Raw genomic sequence first — 17,327 nt, 5'->3', positions numbered from 1 at the left:
TTTTGATTAGTTTTCTATGCCCACCATTCGACAATGACTGACACATGCAAAACTGGGCTGATCAACATGGGATGAGATCGTTAAAACTCTTCATTTAACGGAGATGAGATCGTTAACTTGTTATTAGTACAGAAGTACTCAATCTTCCAAAAATAAATGACTTGGATTTGTATACAGATCCAAATCACTTATTTCCGGACGGAGGGAGTACAATATTCCTTTCTTCCTCAGAAAAAGGCATAGTGTAGTATTCCTTTTGAAAACCATTAGATGTTTAAACATGGAAATATTCTTTGCTTCTCATGGTGATCATTTTGATAAGTGGGTCAATTTCAAGTAAGTTGAAGGATACCATTTCTTCAGAAACAAAGTCAGAGGATAGACAATTCAAGGTGGACTTCAACCAAATTAGAAAAAGTAAACCCAGGACGGTCAGGCCACCATGTAACAGATGAAACCGGCACGGAGACAGAACTCCAACGAAAAGATTTCATGTCCATCAAATGTCTTCTAATCGTTATCATACCAACGACCAAACCAAACAAAACAGAGGGACCAATAGGACAAAGAAGGGACAGTCGGGCATGCTAAGGCGTGGATGTCAAAAACCGAAGGAGAATTGCGTAGAGCTCAACGTAGATGCAGCTTATGATGCCGAATCCGGTGATGGTGGTACAAGAGCAATTATTCAGGACAATCATGGTTTCTTCCTGGCGGCATAAAATTGTAAATCTCAGTTTGTTGAGTATGCGGCTACTGCAGACGTGACGGCTCTCCGGGGCGGCCTCTTCCTCATGGGTGCAACCTAGTCATGGTTAATTCCGATTGCATGGAGATGACCGAAGGTATGAAACGTGGTTGTAATTCTCTTGGACCAGCGGCAGCCATTTATAAAGACTGTTACTTCAGGCACGATTTTGTAGATGTCACGTACGACAACTATTTTTGCTAAGTAAAAAACAGAGGGGACAATAGGGCAAAACGAGTTCTAGTGTTCGACAGTGGTCCAAAGGAAATTCAAGTGCACAAAACATGTTTCCCGCAATCTGCATTTTCCCAAGGTGGGGTACATGCTTCATGGGCAACCTAAGACACTTTCTACTACACTATTATGCACGTTGCAAGCTCGATGAATACGAGGGGAAGCATTCCCTTGCTAGAAAAAAGCACCCTGGCACAAAGTTGTTCCTAGCTACTACATCATCCAACTACACAAATAGCACAACAATCTCTGCAACTATTATCTACATTCTAATAGAGTTAATATATCAATAGATAAACTGACGAAGCAATGGCATGAAATCGACTACACACCAGAGAGCAGATGTTAACCATGATTGAAAACAACATGCAATAACCCCAAGAAATTAGAACTACATTCAAAGTAATAGTTGCTGCAAAGAATGGAAGTGAACACAAGTAAAAGAACAAGAACAGCCACATCATAGTTATGTTCTTAATATTCTTCCTATAATGACAAGCAGAACATAAAACAGATAGAGTTAAAATAATAAATGACAGTGAAGTCCGTCTATTCCTCATGAGCCGCAGCAAGCAGATTTCTGAGACTCTGGATCCTCAGAACCTTGGCCTGTCTTGTTAATCTTGATTGTTTGGTCCTATAAGCAACAATGTAATTTGATTCAAAATCTAAACAGCTCTAGCAATCGTCAAGACAATGCTCAGTATGATCTATACCTCAGGCTTGGAATCGGTCTCAGCAAGTCTCTGCTTAATATCTCGGGCAATGGAAAAGAAAACTTGCTCCACATTAAGGTTTGTCTTGGCACTCTGAAAGATACAGCACAAACTAAAATTAAAAAAGATCATCAGTGACAAGATCAGACCTTTGACACAGTAACTTACAGTTTCAAAGAACTTGATGCCATATTCGTCGGCTAGTGCTTGTCCCTGTGCAGTAGAAACAGCCTGCAATAGCAAATGAACATATATTGAAGCCATTGAACAATGATATCAAATGTGTAACAGCATGCAGACAGTACTTAATATAACTCCCTTCGTTCCTCACAACTACCATGGCCTACGAACATCTATATCCAGGAACAAAATTTGGATGCATGTCATTCTGCTATTCCAAGATAACTTCATACCAAAATTTCCCCTATTGTTTATTATTTCCAATGCCATTTGTTAGTATGGACTAGAATAACAGACAACAACCAAAAGTAATAATTGACAAATAAAAATGGTTAATAGTCTTTTTTGTACATGCATCTTGGTTGATGTGTGAACTTCGAAAATGTCATGAATTCAAGAACGGAAGGAGTAGACAAGAAGGAAGCAGATAACATTGGAGGGAAAGGATGCCTGGATCAGTACCCTTTTACTCTCATCCATATCAGCCTTGTTGCCTATCAAAACTTTGTTCACGTTATCAGAGGCATGTTGCTCAATGTTGCGTATCCAGTTCCGTATGTCTGCATGTTAAAATAAACTTAAATACCGATAAATAAAAGAAAATATGGCAAAATTATCCACACTGAAGCTTTGTAGAATGTACTAAAGGACAGTACTGTTGAAAGATGACTCGTCCGTGACGTCGTAAACAAGCAAGATACCCATTGCTCCCCTGTAGTATGCTGAGAAACAAAATGAACATCACTTCAGAAAAGGGTTGCCATACAAGCTTCGTAGAACTAGTCTCTAGCACAAAGGGAAACAAACATTGCACCTGTTGTGATAGTCCTGAATCGCTCCTGACCAGCAGTATCCCAAATTTGCAACTTAATGCGCTTGCCATCCAGCTCAATTGTTCTTATCTTGAAGTCAATACTGTGCATGGGAATGATGTGAGATAAACAGGGCACCAAAAAAGAAAGCAAATGATTTCCGAGCGAAACTAGAAAGATGTAAAAAATGATAATTCTGAAGAAAAAATACCCGATTGTAGTAATAAAACTAGTAGTGAAGGAGCCATCAGAGAACCGTAGAAGGAGGCAACTCTTACCAACACCTAGATACATAGAAAATAGAAGAAAGATGTCATCAGGAAATTGGCAAAAGAATAAAGTGAACAAATATGCTGCAAATCACGAATGCAAGATTTTACAAAAGCCACAAACAGAAAACAATGCCAAGCTCATATAGTACAAACAGAAAAACAAACACTACCAAGAGTGCAAGACATATAAACGTCAAATGACTCAACAAAGACCACCTTGGTTGGGCGATCCGGTGATGACGGTGTGTGCACGGAAGAGGCAATGGTTGAGCAACATGGGGAAAGGACTATCCCAGAAGGCCTATTCGGGATGGTGACAAAGCGTAGTGTGGCGCTTGTACGGCGTGTTGTACAGGACATCACTTAGATTGTAAGGGTTGGGGGAGTAGATATACAATCCCCCACCTGGGTTCAAGTTCTCAAGGATGCGAATTTAGGTTCCTATTATACTGTAGGGGTCTCCCTTACAGTTTTCTTTCAAAAAAACATATCACTTGGATTGCGAATATACTCGTGGAGGTAGAGAGGAAATGGCTGACTTGCCCTCAGCTGTACAATGTAACTGAGGGTAAACTGCCTGGCATCAGGATTGTAACTTCGTTCTACCACCTCTCCAACCTAACCACCCCCTCCATTTGAGGAGAATGATATAATTGACTCTAAAATACCATCCAGACAAAAATTCTAGTTTACTCGCAAATCCCATCCGGACCAAAATTCGCTAATTGATGGAGACCACTCTCGCGTTCCTTATTTGCTTACCGTGCACACCAAGGTGACCGAATAGTCAAGCAAGGACACCACAAGTTTAGTTTCCAAGCAAGTGCGCGACGACACCTACTACAATAAACAATGGTGATTATAAGGTTGTAGTGGTTCAGATTTATTATGATCCTAACTGGTCATCATGTAGGTCCCATTGACAACTAGTTATGTCCTCAAAGGGGGAAAAACTCAACATAAATTTTAATGCTGAACGTGTCTACACTACATTGCATTGAGTGAAGGTTCTTAGGGGACACTTGTCTTTTTTTTTTACCAACAAGCAGGTTCTCTGTCCTTTCATTAAGAAAGAAAGTTGCTCAGTTAATTAGGCAAAAGCATGCGAAAACAAGAACAGGTTAACACCGTCTTGCTAAACTAGGTCTGGAGCCCCATGGACCGACACCACCATCGTACTAAGTATGAAAACAAATACTGCCAGACCACAGGACGCACATCCCAAATACTGCCAAAACCGAGCCACAAGAACCAAAATTGCAGCCGACAACACGCCACAAACGCCTCACGGAAGGAGCCAGATCTGCGAGTGACACAACCCTTGTGTTTTTCTCCGTAGATGTTCTTGAAAGTTCTGTCCTGCCGACATGCTTACGCAACGCGACATCAGTTAACTGCATATGTTGGATAGCCAAACAATAAAGTAGGAAAAAGCAGGCAGTGCAAACGACATTGTGAGGATTCAGTCCAATACCAACCGCAACCTAGATGTCGCCTTGGTTAAAGTATGAGGCCATTGTACTTGCAGAAGGGCGAAAACACCCCTTCTCCAGATCCCCACCACGCAAGTGAACACATCAACAGAAAATGGATACCATGTAGGGCCTGTTTGTATGGGGGGTAATTTTTTGTCCAAGCTTGTGTAAGGCTCCCTAAAAAAGTAACCCCAATTCAAACACCCCCGCATCCCTAATGACCAAAGGGAGGTCACATGAACACATTCCAATGTAACAACATTATTGTGTAGACAAGAGACTAGACATCTGCCATCAAAACAAAAAGAACATCCAGTAAGATATTAGCAAGCCACCCTCACTCTGTTGATAGCTTGATCAGATCATGGGAACTTCTCACTTTCCAGTGCGTTCAATAGCGGCTCATGCTGCTCCAATCCTTCCTCACTAGCTCAACAACCAAGGAAGAGGATAATGGTGAATTCTTCACATCATTGGCATTGCCAAACCATCCATGGTTACGTTCAGGCTTTTTTTTTCTAATCGGCATCAGCAAATTAATCACAGATCGCAGCTACCGATACCACCAGCAAATTACCAGCAACCAAAGCCACATGCTTCCACTACCAATCGAACAAACGCAGAAACCCAATCTATACACAACAAGCATTCCCTTACGAGCCATTGCCTCTCACGCGAACGCGCACACATAAAACACAGCAGTAAAAGCATGCCGGGAGGAGAGATCTGGAAGGGGCAGGAGGCGCTCACCGCTGTCGCCGATGAGGAGGAGCTTGATGAGGTAGTCGTAGTCGGCGCGAGCCCTAGCCGGCGGCGCGGCAGCCATCGCTCTCCCGCCCCGATCCTACCGGCGGCTAGCTGGCGATAGAGAAACAGGGGGCGGATCACAGGCGGGACATCAAGGCGATCAAAAGAAAAAAGCGCGGAATTGGTACCGGTCGATGCGGGGAATCGAATCGAATCGAATGGATTCGAGGAGGAGGACGACGACGGGGAGGGGCGCGCGGATCTGAAGGGGATCGTATCGTAGGAACGGGAGTTGTTTTTTTCCGGGGGGGGGGACTATTTTGGTCATGATTGTGATGCTTGCTTTTTGAGGAAGTTGGGTCGCTTTGCAAGTTGCAACTCGGAATTCCTAGTTCATGCCCGCTGCCGGTGCTTCCACGGGCCTGTTTGGGCCTTGCTGTTGAGATTCATGAGCCCAAGACCCACTTGATTGCGATTTGCCTCCCCCGTTCCAGAGCAAAGCGTAAGTTTTTTCCTCTCAAAAAACAAAGCAAAGCGTAAGTTTTCTTTAAAAAAGGCAACAACAAAAAATCAAAGCGTAAGGTTGACACTTGACAGATGGTTTTATCGTCCTCCTGTGGAAAATGGAACACTGTTCATTTTTCTCCATATTTTTTATAAAAATAGGAAAAAACTAAATATTCATCTGTCCAACAAAGGATGTCTCAACTTTGATTAAATTTAAATGCATCTATACACTAAGTCATGTTTAGATATACCATAATTTTGACAAACTTGAGACATCTTTTGTTGGACAGAGTATCATGATTTACTTGCCAGGATGCTCCTTGAAATTTGTTCCTAAAAAAATCAGGAGTATAGGGTTCCAAAAACAAAAACAAAAACTCAGGAGCATACAAATACAATCCTCCAGCCCCGTGAGCAGGGGAAACAGACACGGTGCTTTAGTAGGTCGGAACAAGATTTCATCTAGATGAGCATACACCAAAGAAATAACTTTCCAGCCCATGCTTCGTCAAGCCACCCTAACACGTACAGAGACCACTCCCAATCAGCTAAATCTATTCCATTTCAAACAAGGACCAAAAGTCACACGAAAAAGCATGGAATATGCTTTGAATACTCCAAAGCGGATCAAAGCATGGGGCATGAAAAGGCAGAAGTTCACATATGCTCAAGAATATGCTGAAGGAAGATACCTCACTTAGGTCACTCGGCCACCTAAGCTTTCCACTCGCTGAAACGAAGTCCCGTGCTCTCTATAAATGGAGCCTAATCCAGCATTTCCCATGGAGAACTCTTTGAGGGTTCCTCCCTAGTATACCCCCCCAACAATGGCCTAATACTGCCGGCAGCATGTAGCCCATGCTGCTAATTTTCTTCCAAGCTTCATTGGCGGCGCGCGAGGATCGGCAGCGGTGGTGCGCCGAGGATGTATCTACTATCCAGGCAGGTGTGTTAGGCCATGTAGGGCAACTATACATCTTTGGCATGTTATACATCTTTGGCGTCTTTTCTTCTTCCTCTACGGCAGGATTGTAAGCGAGAGTATAAGCCGTGTATCCCCTGATCTCACCTTGTAGAATGTATCATCCTGTATTTGGTTGCACCGAGGTGGTATATTGTCATGTCACCTTCTTAATTTTCTTTTCTGGGGAAAGTAAAGTTGTATTGTGAAGGGCTCTCTTCTGTCTTGCCGGTTTGTGTTGGTGTCTTGCAGGTTTGTGTTGGCGTGGCATCTGAAAAACTCGAGTGGTAGTATCAGAAAGAGTTTTTTCTCTAAAACAGAGGGTCTTAAAGGTCTATTTGGAAGAACGGTCTTTGTCGGTATTGCTAATGTACGAAGCTTTGTTGGTCAAATGTGTCAAACGCTGTCGGTGGGGAAGGGTTCATGGCGTGAAGCCAGAGAACTGCGATACAGCGATAGCCTCTCAGAAAAGAAAAGAGAACTACGATTGGAGAAGAGAGACGAAGAAAAAACACAGCGAAGAGTTCGGGACGTCCTCAAATTACTCTAAAAACTGAAACGATCTGGTTACTGAACACACCCAAATGAATATAACTGGACACGCAGACCAAGGTTAGGCTTCGACTGCATCACGCAAATCTCCGCCGCATTGGAGAAATAACAACCTAGCCAGGTAGCTCCGGGGATCAACCAAGTCTGCAAACTGCAGTGAGCCAGAAAATATGAGTCTACCACAATGGAACAACATCGAGACAGGCACACAGATCTCACACTAATTAGGCAAAGCTCATATATTCAAACAGAGGCACCCAATTAAGAAGTGCATAGCAGATTCCAGACTAACTTAACAACAATCCACGGCAGCTACTGAAACCAAAAGCGCAACCCAGATGTTCCTTGGAAAATATCCTACTAACAGTTCTCAGCTACTAACCCCTCTGTTTCATTTTAGCTGTACATACCATTTGCAAGTGTCCTTGAATTCCTAAATGGTCTCGAGGTCGGGATCCCTTGAGGTCTGTTACATTGAATTTCCATTGGGTTGAAAAAGCCTAGGCCTTTATGTTATCAGAAAACTCAGAGCAATAGAGCACGTGTTATCATAAACATAAATTTCTAAATGGGTCTTCAGACCTGTTTGGAAGAACGGAACTTGGCTTCATTGCGAATGTAAGAAGATTTGCGGTGAAGGCAGGCAAGGCATCGCCGTGCCAACTAGACTTTAAACTGGTAGGCAGAGAGAAGAGAAAAACGAGCCGGGCATCTCTCAAGTTACTGAAAGGACTGAAACAATCTGGTTGGAGGACATTGCAGAACAAACCCAAAAGAATATTTGGACACGCACAATTTAATACCGTGCTTCCTCAAATTTCTGAATACACAGAAACAATTTGGTTCCAGGATACTGCACAACCCACCGAAATGTATAATTTCAACATGAAGAAATTCATACTGTGGGCAAATTCTTGAAGCAATTTCCAAGCCAGGTAAGCCCTAATGTGTTTAAATACGATTTCATAAAACCAGCAGGGTATATATCTGTCTTTTGTAATGAGATTACACTACCAAAACAGCAAACGGCAGTGACACAGAAGAACAATCCACGTCAATGGAACAACACCAAGACGGCATACAGATCTCACACTAATCAGGCAGAGGGCATACTTTCAAACAAAGGCACCCAATTAAAAAGTGCATAACAGATTCCAGATTAACTTAACAATCCATTGCAGCTATTCAGACAAAAAAAGACCAACTCCGATGTTCCTTGGGAAATATCCTACTAACAGATCTCAAGAACTTGCATTGAACTTTCTTTTCAGTAGAAAAAGCCTAGGACCTTGCCACCAACGTTCTTACGCCTTGCTTCCTCGTGGTCCATGATACCAGCTGAAGTCGTCAGCACGATGTAACCAAACTGCATACCAGGTTGGAGAATGTAGAACAATTTATTATGTACCAAAGGTGCAATACATCACACTACAGAGTTGTAGAGCAAGTATATCCACATTGCAAAAAGTGGTGAGATCAAGCAACGGACCTGCCGAGAAGGAAGAAGCCTTGCAGTCCATCCCTCAATCTCCTTAACACCAACATCAAAGCGAGGACTGATAACACCACACTTGTTGAGCCGGCCATTCAATTCAACCACGATCTTGCCAGACCTGTGATCATCGACGTACTCAAACTCACCAATGTATCCTACATATAAGAAAACAACTCAGATATGTATTCTCCAAGAGAAAAAACAAGACCAGACATGGATTTAGAGCTAACCGTGCTTCTGCATGACGATAAGGAACTTGATGATAACCTTGGAAGAAGGCCTGATCATGACCTGCCTCTTCCCACGCTTCTCAGCATTGTACATGCTCTTGAGAGCATCATTCAGCACACTGACTCTCACCATCCTTACCTGCAAAACAACACAACAAACAGCACTACAAAGGTTAGAGAGGTAGTGTCTTGAAATCAATTAAAGATGAAAGAAGACTGTCTGCCCTGAATAATTTTACATCTGAATCATACAGTACACAACTGAAGCCAGTAGATTGATATTTCAATCTAGCAAGGTCAGAATGTCAATATGCCACAACTATGACATCCATTTCAGAAAATCCACACTACACACTAGTCTACATGGAAATCAAAAGGAAATAGTTGCAAATGTGCAAGTGCCTATACAGGCTATCCAGCTATTTCAAAAGATGTGACTCAAGGACAATCAACTTATAGGTATGTCAAAGGACTTGCCGTGGAACACAGATCACGTGTGACAATGAACAATATGAGCCTATACAACAGCTGTTTCGACTAAGATATGATGCAAGGACAATCAACTTATAGGTATGTCAAAGCAAGTGCCATGGTACGCAGATCAGGTGTGATGATTGGCAACTACCTATGAGGCGAAACAGATTAAGTGACAAACATAATAGCCCACGAGAAAGATGCAATCAAACCAATGAAAGTAGGTAGATACTGAATTCGAGATAAACATAAACATGTAAACTGACTGATGCTTCTGATTCATTGAATGCATAGTCATAGAGCATAGCAGGGTAGTTGGAGCAGGTAAGCAGCAATACAGGTTTTACTGAAGATATAAGTAACGAGCCAAAATAATTTCGCTGGCTTTTGAGACGAGCACTATTCACAAAGTCATGTAAATTTGTTTTATTTCTCGTATTTCATTTGAGCCATTTGTAGGAAGGTTCAAACGAGAAACCACAGAACATGGTATTTGGCTGACTATCCTTGCCATCTCACCAATTTGTAGAAGACATCCAATCTCACGAACAGGACACAGAAAGCACCAAATCCACTGAACAAAAAGCGTTACTAACGATAGTTTCTATATAACTTAGATTTGCTGAAACTTAGACTGTGTGATTCTACTTAGCTTCTAGATCAAACGAAAACATCGCAAACATACGCCCAGGGTATTTACCACACAGGGAAAACTACGAACGGATCATACGTATATCACCACAGAGAACTAGAATAGGTACCGGCGGATCTACGTGTCAGGGCGAGAAGGAGAGAACGGAGCATATCGTTTGTGTCGACTGATACCTCTGGGGAGCGAGTCGAGCTCTGGCAGTGGCGGCGCCGAGGAAGCTAGGGAGGCGAGGAGGAAGACGACGGCGCAGGAGGGGCTCCGAGCGAGGGTTCAGGTCTTAAATGGGGAAGACGGATAGCGTGCCTGCTGTTGGATCTGCATCTGACGGTGGTCGCTCGCTTTCAGGTAGTTTGCCCTAAAATGATGGACGTCCTTGGTGCTAGTATATGGGCCGCCTATAGAAGTCACTTATGAGAACTCAACTTGCACGGCCCATCTTGTCACATCTTCGAACTGGGCCGGTCCTCGGTCGTCCTTGGTGCTAGTTTTCCTTTTTTAATCAGCCAGCGTTTTTTTTTTTGAGAATCAAAAGCTTTGTTAACTTCGTCTTGAGTAAAATTTGGAAATTGTTGAATGGGATATGTCGTGTCGGATGATTTATTGTCTTTACTACTACTTAGTTCCGTTAGTCCATCGTACGTCACTTTGCATAGAATTACAATTCCTGCCACCGCCTCCAGTCGCACCATTTCGAGTGCAGCGCCGCCCCTGCCTCCAGCGCCGCCACTGCCTCCTGACGCCGCGGTCGCTGCCTCCTCTCGCCTCTTCTGGCCGCCTCATCTCCCCCTTTGATCTCCGCCTCAATTGTTGCCGGCAATAGTAGGAACAGCCAATGGCGCTCCAACCCGCCGCCGCCACATGCCTCCTGCTTCGCCAAACCTCCTCAAGAAGTGCCGTGAAGGGCTCCCATCCTCTGACGCCGGCGCTCCAGCAGAAGGTCTGATCCTCGGGCTCGTGATCTTCTTACGATCTGGTCGGTTTGTCGGGCCTCGGATCATTGTCCCTGCTGGAAGCTGGGCAGTTCGACCTTGCCAACCGCTCTTACCCCAGCATCGCGGGCAGCGGAAGCCGGGGATGCAGACTCTGCACTGTCCACCGTGCCACTCCCAAGAGTCCAAGACGAAGCCCGTTCCCCACTGACATGCACGTCTTTCCCTCAGGTTTGCTGTGAATCAGGAATCTGCTCTGTTTTCTTCCTTTCCACAAATCCATGATGTGTGCTTCGATTTTTTCTTTCCGGGAACCCATGCTTGTGCTGCGAATATTCAGTTATGATTATGCCTTTTTTTTGTGATCCCAAATATACATGTGGTAGGTTCCGGCTGCGCGAGGGGCGGCGACGGCGGCAATGGCTGCGTCAGCCAGAGCTCTCAAGGTCGGACCGCCAAGGCAGGCCTGACGGTGAGCACCTCATCTTAATTTGCTGCCATATTCGTATGTGAAGATGTGAAGAATCCAATTTTTGATCAATTGATAGAGCTCTGAATTTTGATATATCCTCGGTATAGATGCGTTTGTCTAATGTATGTGCTGTTCATTTGCGTACTCCAATTATGTGTTGCTATTGTTTGTAATCGGCCTTTCGATTTTGTTGGTTCAAGTAGTTCTGTTTGATTGAGTTCCTGATGCTGTGCGAAATGAGTAGAGATTTATCGTGCACCATTTGCGCTACGTCTAATTGTTTCCAATGATCAAAGTTAGTTTATTCTACTTAGGCCCTGTTTGTTTGGGTTTCAGTTTTTGGTGCTTTTAGTAATCTCAAAATCACTTCTTCTGTTTACACATGAAGCTGAGAAGCATTTCCGGACGTGCTTTTGGTGTTTCTAACTGAGAATGATAAAAGCACCAAAAGCTGAAGCGGATTCCCAGACAAACAGGGCTTAATATGGTTTTTTCGCGGGCTCGCGATTTCTGCTGTCCACAATTTAAAAAAGGAAAACTGGTTGCAGTTGGCAATGGAGGAACAGTTGGTGATGTCGTTCTTGACTGCTCTGGGAGAGAAGATGGAGCCTTCTCCTTGAGGAAGAGAATTCTGCAGAATTCATGCTTCCTGCGTCCTTATTTTAAGCTTGTTTATTACTTTGTGATTTGCAGAAAGCTGGCCGAGGAGGCCATGGACTTCCTAAGAATCAGATAGGAACAAGGGGTTCTGACAAGGTCAGCACATGTATATGTACATGTGCATATCACATTCATTGAGCCCCTTTTTCAGAATGTGTCACCTTCTGTTCTTGTGTCTGACAGGTTGCACAAGTACCAGATGGCACAGTGATTCATCTAGGCAGCACTGGATTGCACAGGCACTTAGCGGAATATAAGAGAGACCACCTGGTATTCTTTGTTAATGATATGAAAGAAATATTATTGAATTTTAACAACCTGTTCCTTCAAGGTTGTCTTTGCTTACACTTACGTTTCATTTTTTACGTCACATCAGATTAAATGTTTCATAAAAGCTGGGCGTTCGATTTGTATTTTTGGTGTTTGCAGTAGTTCAGTGATAAAGTTAGGTTGGTCTCTTGGTGGCATCATCTTCATGACCTGTTGTTTGCTGGCACCGACGTGGAGCAGATTTCAAAGAAAGGAAGCTCTCTATGGAGCAAAGGGCAAATGAAAAGATTTTGGAGGGATGAGACTTGAGATGTGAAGCACTAAGATAAAGAGGTGTACGTTTCCGTTTGGAAGAGTGCTCTACCACAAAGGTAGAGGCGCCACAAAAGCTCATTCTATTCTCCAACTCACCACACCACAAAGGTGGGATGAGCTCTCACAACACCACAAAGGTGAGGTGAGTTCCACTAGTGACTTCCTTGAGGACGAACGCCGAATCCTTACAAACAAGGAGAAGGCACAACTCCACAACTTAATTGGAGGCTCCTTCTCGAATTCTCAAGCACCTCCTCACAAGATTGGAGGCCTTAAAGAGACACCTTCCGGTTAGGGATTCCAAAATCTCAAGAGTAACAAAATCCACAAAGGAAACAAGGGGAATCAACTTTTCAATTTGGTGAAACCCTAAATCAAGATCTTCTCCTCCATTCCTCAAAGAATCAAGAGTGGGGAAGCACTAGGGAGGGAGATTTAGGAATTTGAAACTCTTGTATTTAGGGGAGAGAGGAATAGCTTAGTGGAGAAGAAGTCCCGAGGTAGGGGACGACTCATATTTAAAGGGCGCCTCAAAAACTGACCGTTAAGTATATTTCGCGCAGCCGGGTGGTAGAGAGGTAGCAGAGAGGTACTACCGCCAGCGGTAGTACTGCTCCGGTACCGCCCCACTACCGCTAGAAGACACTAGCGTTTAGGTGCGGTTCCGGTACGGGGGCGGAACTACCGGCCCCGGTACTACCGGATGGATAGAGCTGCACTGCCGCCCTGAAGACATTTAGGCACAAAACCCTTAGGCTAAGATTATGAGGTGGTCTCTCTCCAACTTAGGAAACGGCTTTATGTGAGTGCAAATATAGTAGATTTGTGTACGTGAAGTTGATTCACCCAAACCTTTTCCATGTGGACTCCCTCTTAATAGTACGGATTTCCTACGACTCAATATAAATAAAAGGCCGTAAATCTTTCTACGCTTCTTTCCTTTTTGAGGGCAACGAACCGTCTTGTGCCATTTGATCTCACATCTGAAACACTCGAGCACACGGTTAGTCCACGAGTCATGTTGTCATTAACACCAAAACACTTAGGGATCGAAATGCGCTTTCAACGTAGCTTCTGCTTGTTCACTGGAGTCCTTTCACAAGATTGCTCATCTCCTTTCACTAATCTTTTCATTTTCTGGTTTTTGCCATGTGTTCTGAAGCTTAAATCTAAGATGAAGCCTACATCTTCGACTAAATTTTCTGGATCAAACATAGAGAAGGATGTTGTTGAGTGGTAGCACTAAATCACTGACATTTCAAATAAGTTAGTTCTACCACCGAGCCTGATAAATATAAAGATCTAAAACCATGTCCATGTATACTACTGTTGGTATTTCAAAATTAACAAGCACAGCATGCATGGGTGGTGAATAATAACCTGCAAAAAACAAAACTTCTAATATTTTGCAGTTTTTGATTTTGTGGAATGACATTGGCTGCTATTGCAATTCAGGGAATTGAAGAGAAGGTGTTGAAATCCTTGTGGCAACTCCTGGCCGCTTGATGGATCTGCTTCAGGGCTAGACTATCAGTGCAAATGGTGAATTACTTGGCTCCTGATCAAGCTAATCGAATGCTCGATACTGGGTTTGAACCATCGATAGCTAAAGCTGTTGAGCCGATGGATATGCCCTCTTGTGGTGTGAGATGGATGGTGTTGTTTACGACGGACATGCAACAATCAGATTTAGATTAAAGAATTCTAAAAACATATGCATATGTAGTTCATTCATGGTTTGACTAACTCGCTCGTGTATAACTCACATGATAGGACACAAGAAGTTTTTCTTTTCAAAGCTAAGACTCCATAACCAATATAATCATTTGCATGTTTCCTTCTCTTTTTTTGTCTTCTGCTAGCTGTTACGGTAGGTACGACTATGCTCGAATTGATTCAACTTGCAATTTCAAAATGGTAAAACTAATGGCGAAAAAACAGTGTGACACTCCTATTAATGGTAGTGAAAACAATATAGGTGTTTGGATATCATCCTCAGTGTCAAGGAACCGAAAAGAAATATTAGTGTTTGCCATGCCCTGATTAGAAGTTTGTTGTCCCGTTGAAATATAATCAGATTACAGATATTACACATATGGTCATGACATGAGACAAACATACTTGTCGAGCTGGAGCCGAAGCACCAGGGAATTGGAAATGAAATTTTTGTTACATGAATTATGGTCCCAGCTATAGCAATATAATTAATCGAAGGCCCGGCGGCCGAACTTTATTAAGATTGGAAGTGGAGTACAGAGACAGGCCAAGTCTGAAGTACAAGAAGGAGCACCACACCAACGGCAACAAAAACTACAGGGAGGCAACGACTACAGAGGAAGCATACAACAGCAACAGCAGCAAATCTAAAACTGCACAATGCAGCCAGCAGATCTCCAGGCCTGAAGATCTTCAAGGATAAGCTGGAAGATTTTGTCCACCGAATTCACCTCCTGCTGGAAGATGATGTGGCAATATATTGAGAGACACCTAATAACATTTTGATTTTTTATTGTTTGTAATTTCTCTTCGTATAGAACAAGAATCGCTAGAAGTAACCCCTTTTTATTGTTATTTATGTAATACAGTATAAATCAAGTTTTAATTCTTGTGCTCTTAATTTGTTTGTCAACGTTTTTCTTCATTCGTGATATTTGTTTTCATCATCCTGTTGCACATAAAGCCGTGGCAGTGACGGGAAGTAGAGGAACCGTTGGATTAAGATCTAAATGGCATCCCCACAGTCTCCTTCCCCACATGATGTCATCAGAAAAAAAAATACATATGTATTCTCTTTATCAAAGCTCGTCAGAAAAAATTGGCTTATTATTATATTTGCGTGCAGTGAGATACGCAGTTAAGAATCACAAATGACTTTGTTAATCCGTACCAATGCACAGGCACTCAAAAATCAATCTGTAGCAATACACGGGCACTCCACTAGTATTGTATTGTCTTTGTGTTAATTACTGTACGGAGTAATTTTTTTGTAATATAGATCTCTCTTTTTTGTATTTGGGTATTAATTTGGTATGAGACAGAAGTACTCCGTATTACCTCTGTTCAAAATCCTACCTCTATATGTATGTAGGACTAATTAGTTTTGTTGCATGAACAACTTGTCAAATGTTTTGTGGTCTCTTTTGCCGTGGGCGTTTGTGAACAAGACAAATTGAATTTCGATCTTCCTAATGTGTTCATGTGTTGCATGCGATTAACTTGTTTTCCGTCTACTTAGTACTTACAAACATTTTCTTAGCTCCTGCACTCTATGACTGTGTTGCCAGACAATTCAAATTCAGCACGATTGATTTCCAGCGCAATCAGACCACAATTGCTTTTGGTAGCTGCAATCCAAACAAACAGGACCTGAACAAGCATGCAAAATGTCACGGCACAGACAAATCTCACGGTACCACATGAGTGGGGATAGAAGCAAGGGGTTGGGAGGGAGAAAGCCATCTCCACCGCAAAGCCTAATTTCTGCATATCGGTCATGATTCGTTGCTGCCTATATCCATGGCCATGCATCGATGAAGCACCCCACGTGTTACCCGTAGAGAAGCGTCGCCTCCAAACTCGAAGCCATCTCGCTAGACTCCATGACCGTATTTTTCCGAGAGTGGGAGTTACTTGAAGTCACGCTAACCTTTCCTTAGGCAATCAACGTTTAACCATCGATAAATCTAATGATTGCATTTCGCGAGTGCCTTAGTTTACTCTTACTTAAAGAACGGTTTTTCTATTTCTTAGACGACTAAAATAACTATTTTTTAGACGACTGAAAAATAGATACTCTCTAAAAGAATGTTGACATAGAAAGAGGAATACGAGAAAAAGAGACATCTTCAAAAAGTCAAACTTTTACTATCGAATTGAATAAGTTCAAAACTGTGCCAATCTTTATGTAACGAAGAGAGTAACATATCACTTAGGGTTAGTTTAAACAAGTAATTCTTCCGTCGAATTTAAGTGACACGATCGATGCTTCCTTACTCTACAGTCTACACCTCCGTAGAGATCCTGACGGCACCTGGCACAGTAAACGGGCGGAACTACCTTTTCGTTTACGTAAAAAAAAAAGAACTGCCATTTCGTGGCAGTTTAACTGTTAATCTGCTCCAGTCTTGTGTCTATCAGAGTATATCGGTACGTCTCTCCATTTTTGGTCGGTTGGCGACTTTAATTAGCAGCAACATTGTTGGAGACACACACGAGCGCGCGTACCACCAAGCCACACGTACCCCAAGTCCCAAACCCAATAATCTGTGCATGTGCGTGTTATGAGCATATCATGGCCCGGTCGATCGATCGACCAATGCATGTGTGCCGCCCATGTGAGCGACGGACGCGGGCCAGGAATTCGGAATCTACTAACGTGCATGGCCCGGTAAGTGCCTCTTCCTTTATTTCCCCGTAGGCAAGCACGTCCAGCTCGATCAGTTTGTACAGTAGCATCTGCAAAACGAAAGCTTTCGTTTCGGCTGAAATTGAGCAGTGCAAGCTAAAAGATTCCATAGTGATAATGCCCTCGAAAGAAACTTTCTTTTTTCCGGATTATTATTGGATAAAGTGATTGATGATTGCTTAAGGACCAACTCTTGGACAGTAGGAGCAACATACAGTACA

General features: G+C 42.9%; 3 protein-coding genes across 7 annotated transcripts; 1 reads left to right on the top strand and 2 right to left on the bottom strand.

Annotated features, from left to right (window-relative positions):
• Positions 1-1,327: 1,327 nt before the first annotated feature.
• LOC100837858 (ras-related protein RABE1c) lies at positions 1,328-5,535 on the bottom strand. Its single transcript, XM_003564523.4, has 9 exons — positions 5,373-5,535; positions 5,188-5,295; positions 2,902-2,974; positions 2,693-2,793; positions 2,535-2,600; positions 2,341-2,438; positions 1,867-1,929; positions 1,699-1,791; positions 1,328-1,619 (listed from the first exon to the last, which is right to left on the bottom strand). Exons 2-9 carry the CDS (start codon positions 5,261-5,263, stop codon positions 1,539-1,541), a joined length of 651 nt encoding a protein of 216 aa, XP_003564571.1. The 5' UTR covers positions 5,264-5,295; positions 5,373-5,535; the 3' UTR covers positions 1,328-1,538.
• A 2,701-nt stretch (positions 5,536-8,236) lies between these two features.
• LOC100837242 (40S ribosomal protein S15a-1) lies at positions 8,237-10,384 on the bottom strand. The gene is made up of 4 exons (XM_003564521.4): positions 10,229-10,384; positions 8,930-9,068; positions 8,694-8,854; positions 8,237-8,570 (listed from the first exon to the last, which is right to left on the bottom strand). The coding sequence occupies exons 2-4, from the start codon at positions 9,060-9,062 to the stop codon at positions 8,472-8,474; spliced, it is 393 nt and encodes a 130-aa protein (XP_003564569.1). The 5' UTR covers positions 9,063-9,068; positions 10,229-10,384; the 3' UTR covers positions 8,237-8,471.
• A 337-nt stretch (positions 10,385-10,721) lies between these two features.
• On the top strand, positions 10,722-14,544 carry LOC100821915 (probable GTP-binding protein OBGM, mitochondrial). 5 transcript variants are annotated; one of them, XM_024458455.1, is made up of 6 exons: positions 10,722-11,215; positions 11,371-11,456; positions 12,150-12,212; positions 12,300-12,386; positions 12,627-12,719; positions 14,157-14,544. In XM_024458455.1, the coding sequence occupies exons 1-5, from the start codon at positions 11,197-11,199 to the stop codon at positions 12,693-12,695; spliced, it is 324 nt and encodes a 107-aa protein (XP_024314223.1). In that variant the 5' UTR covers positions 10,722-11,196; the 3' UTR covers positions 12,696-12,719; positions 14,157-14,544. The 5 variants fall into 5 exon arrangements, 2 of the variants coding, with proteins under 2 accessions (XP_024314223.1, XP_014753960.1); XR_001405984.2 differs by lacking the exon at positions 12,627-12,719 and having other exon boundaries at positions 12,005-12,212; XR_002962936.1 differs by lacking the exon at positions 12,627-12,719 and having other exon boundaries at positions 11,845-12,212.
• Positions 14,545-17,327: the final 2,783 nt, after the last annotated feature.

The sequence above is a fragment of the Brachypodium distachyon genome, chromosome 2 (assembly GCF_000005505.3).
Source record: "Brachypodium distachyon strain Bd21 chromosome 2, Brachypodium_distachyon_v3.0, whole genome shotgun sequence".
Classification (NCBI taxonomy): domain Eukaryota; kingdom Viridiplantae; phylum Streptophyta; class Magnoliopsida; order Poales; family Poaceae; genus Brachypodium; species Brachypodium distachyon.
Note: the sequence above shows the minus strand (reverse complement) of the source record. Positions and strands in the feature narration are given on the sequence as shown.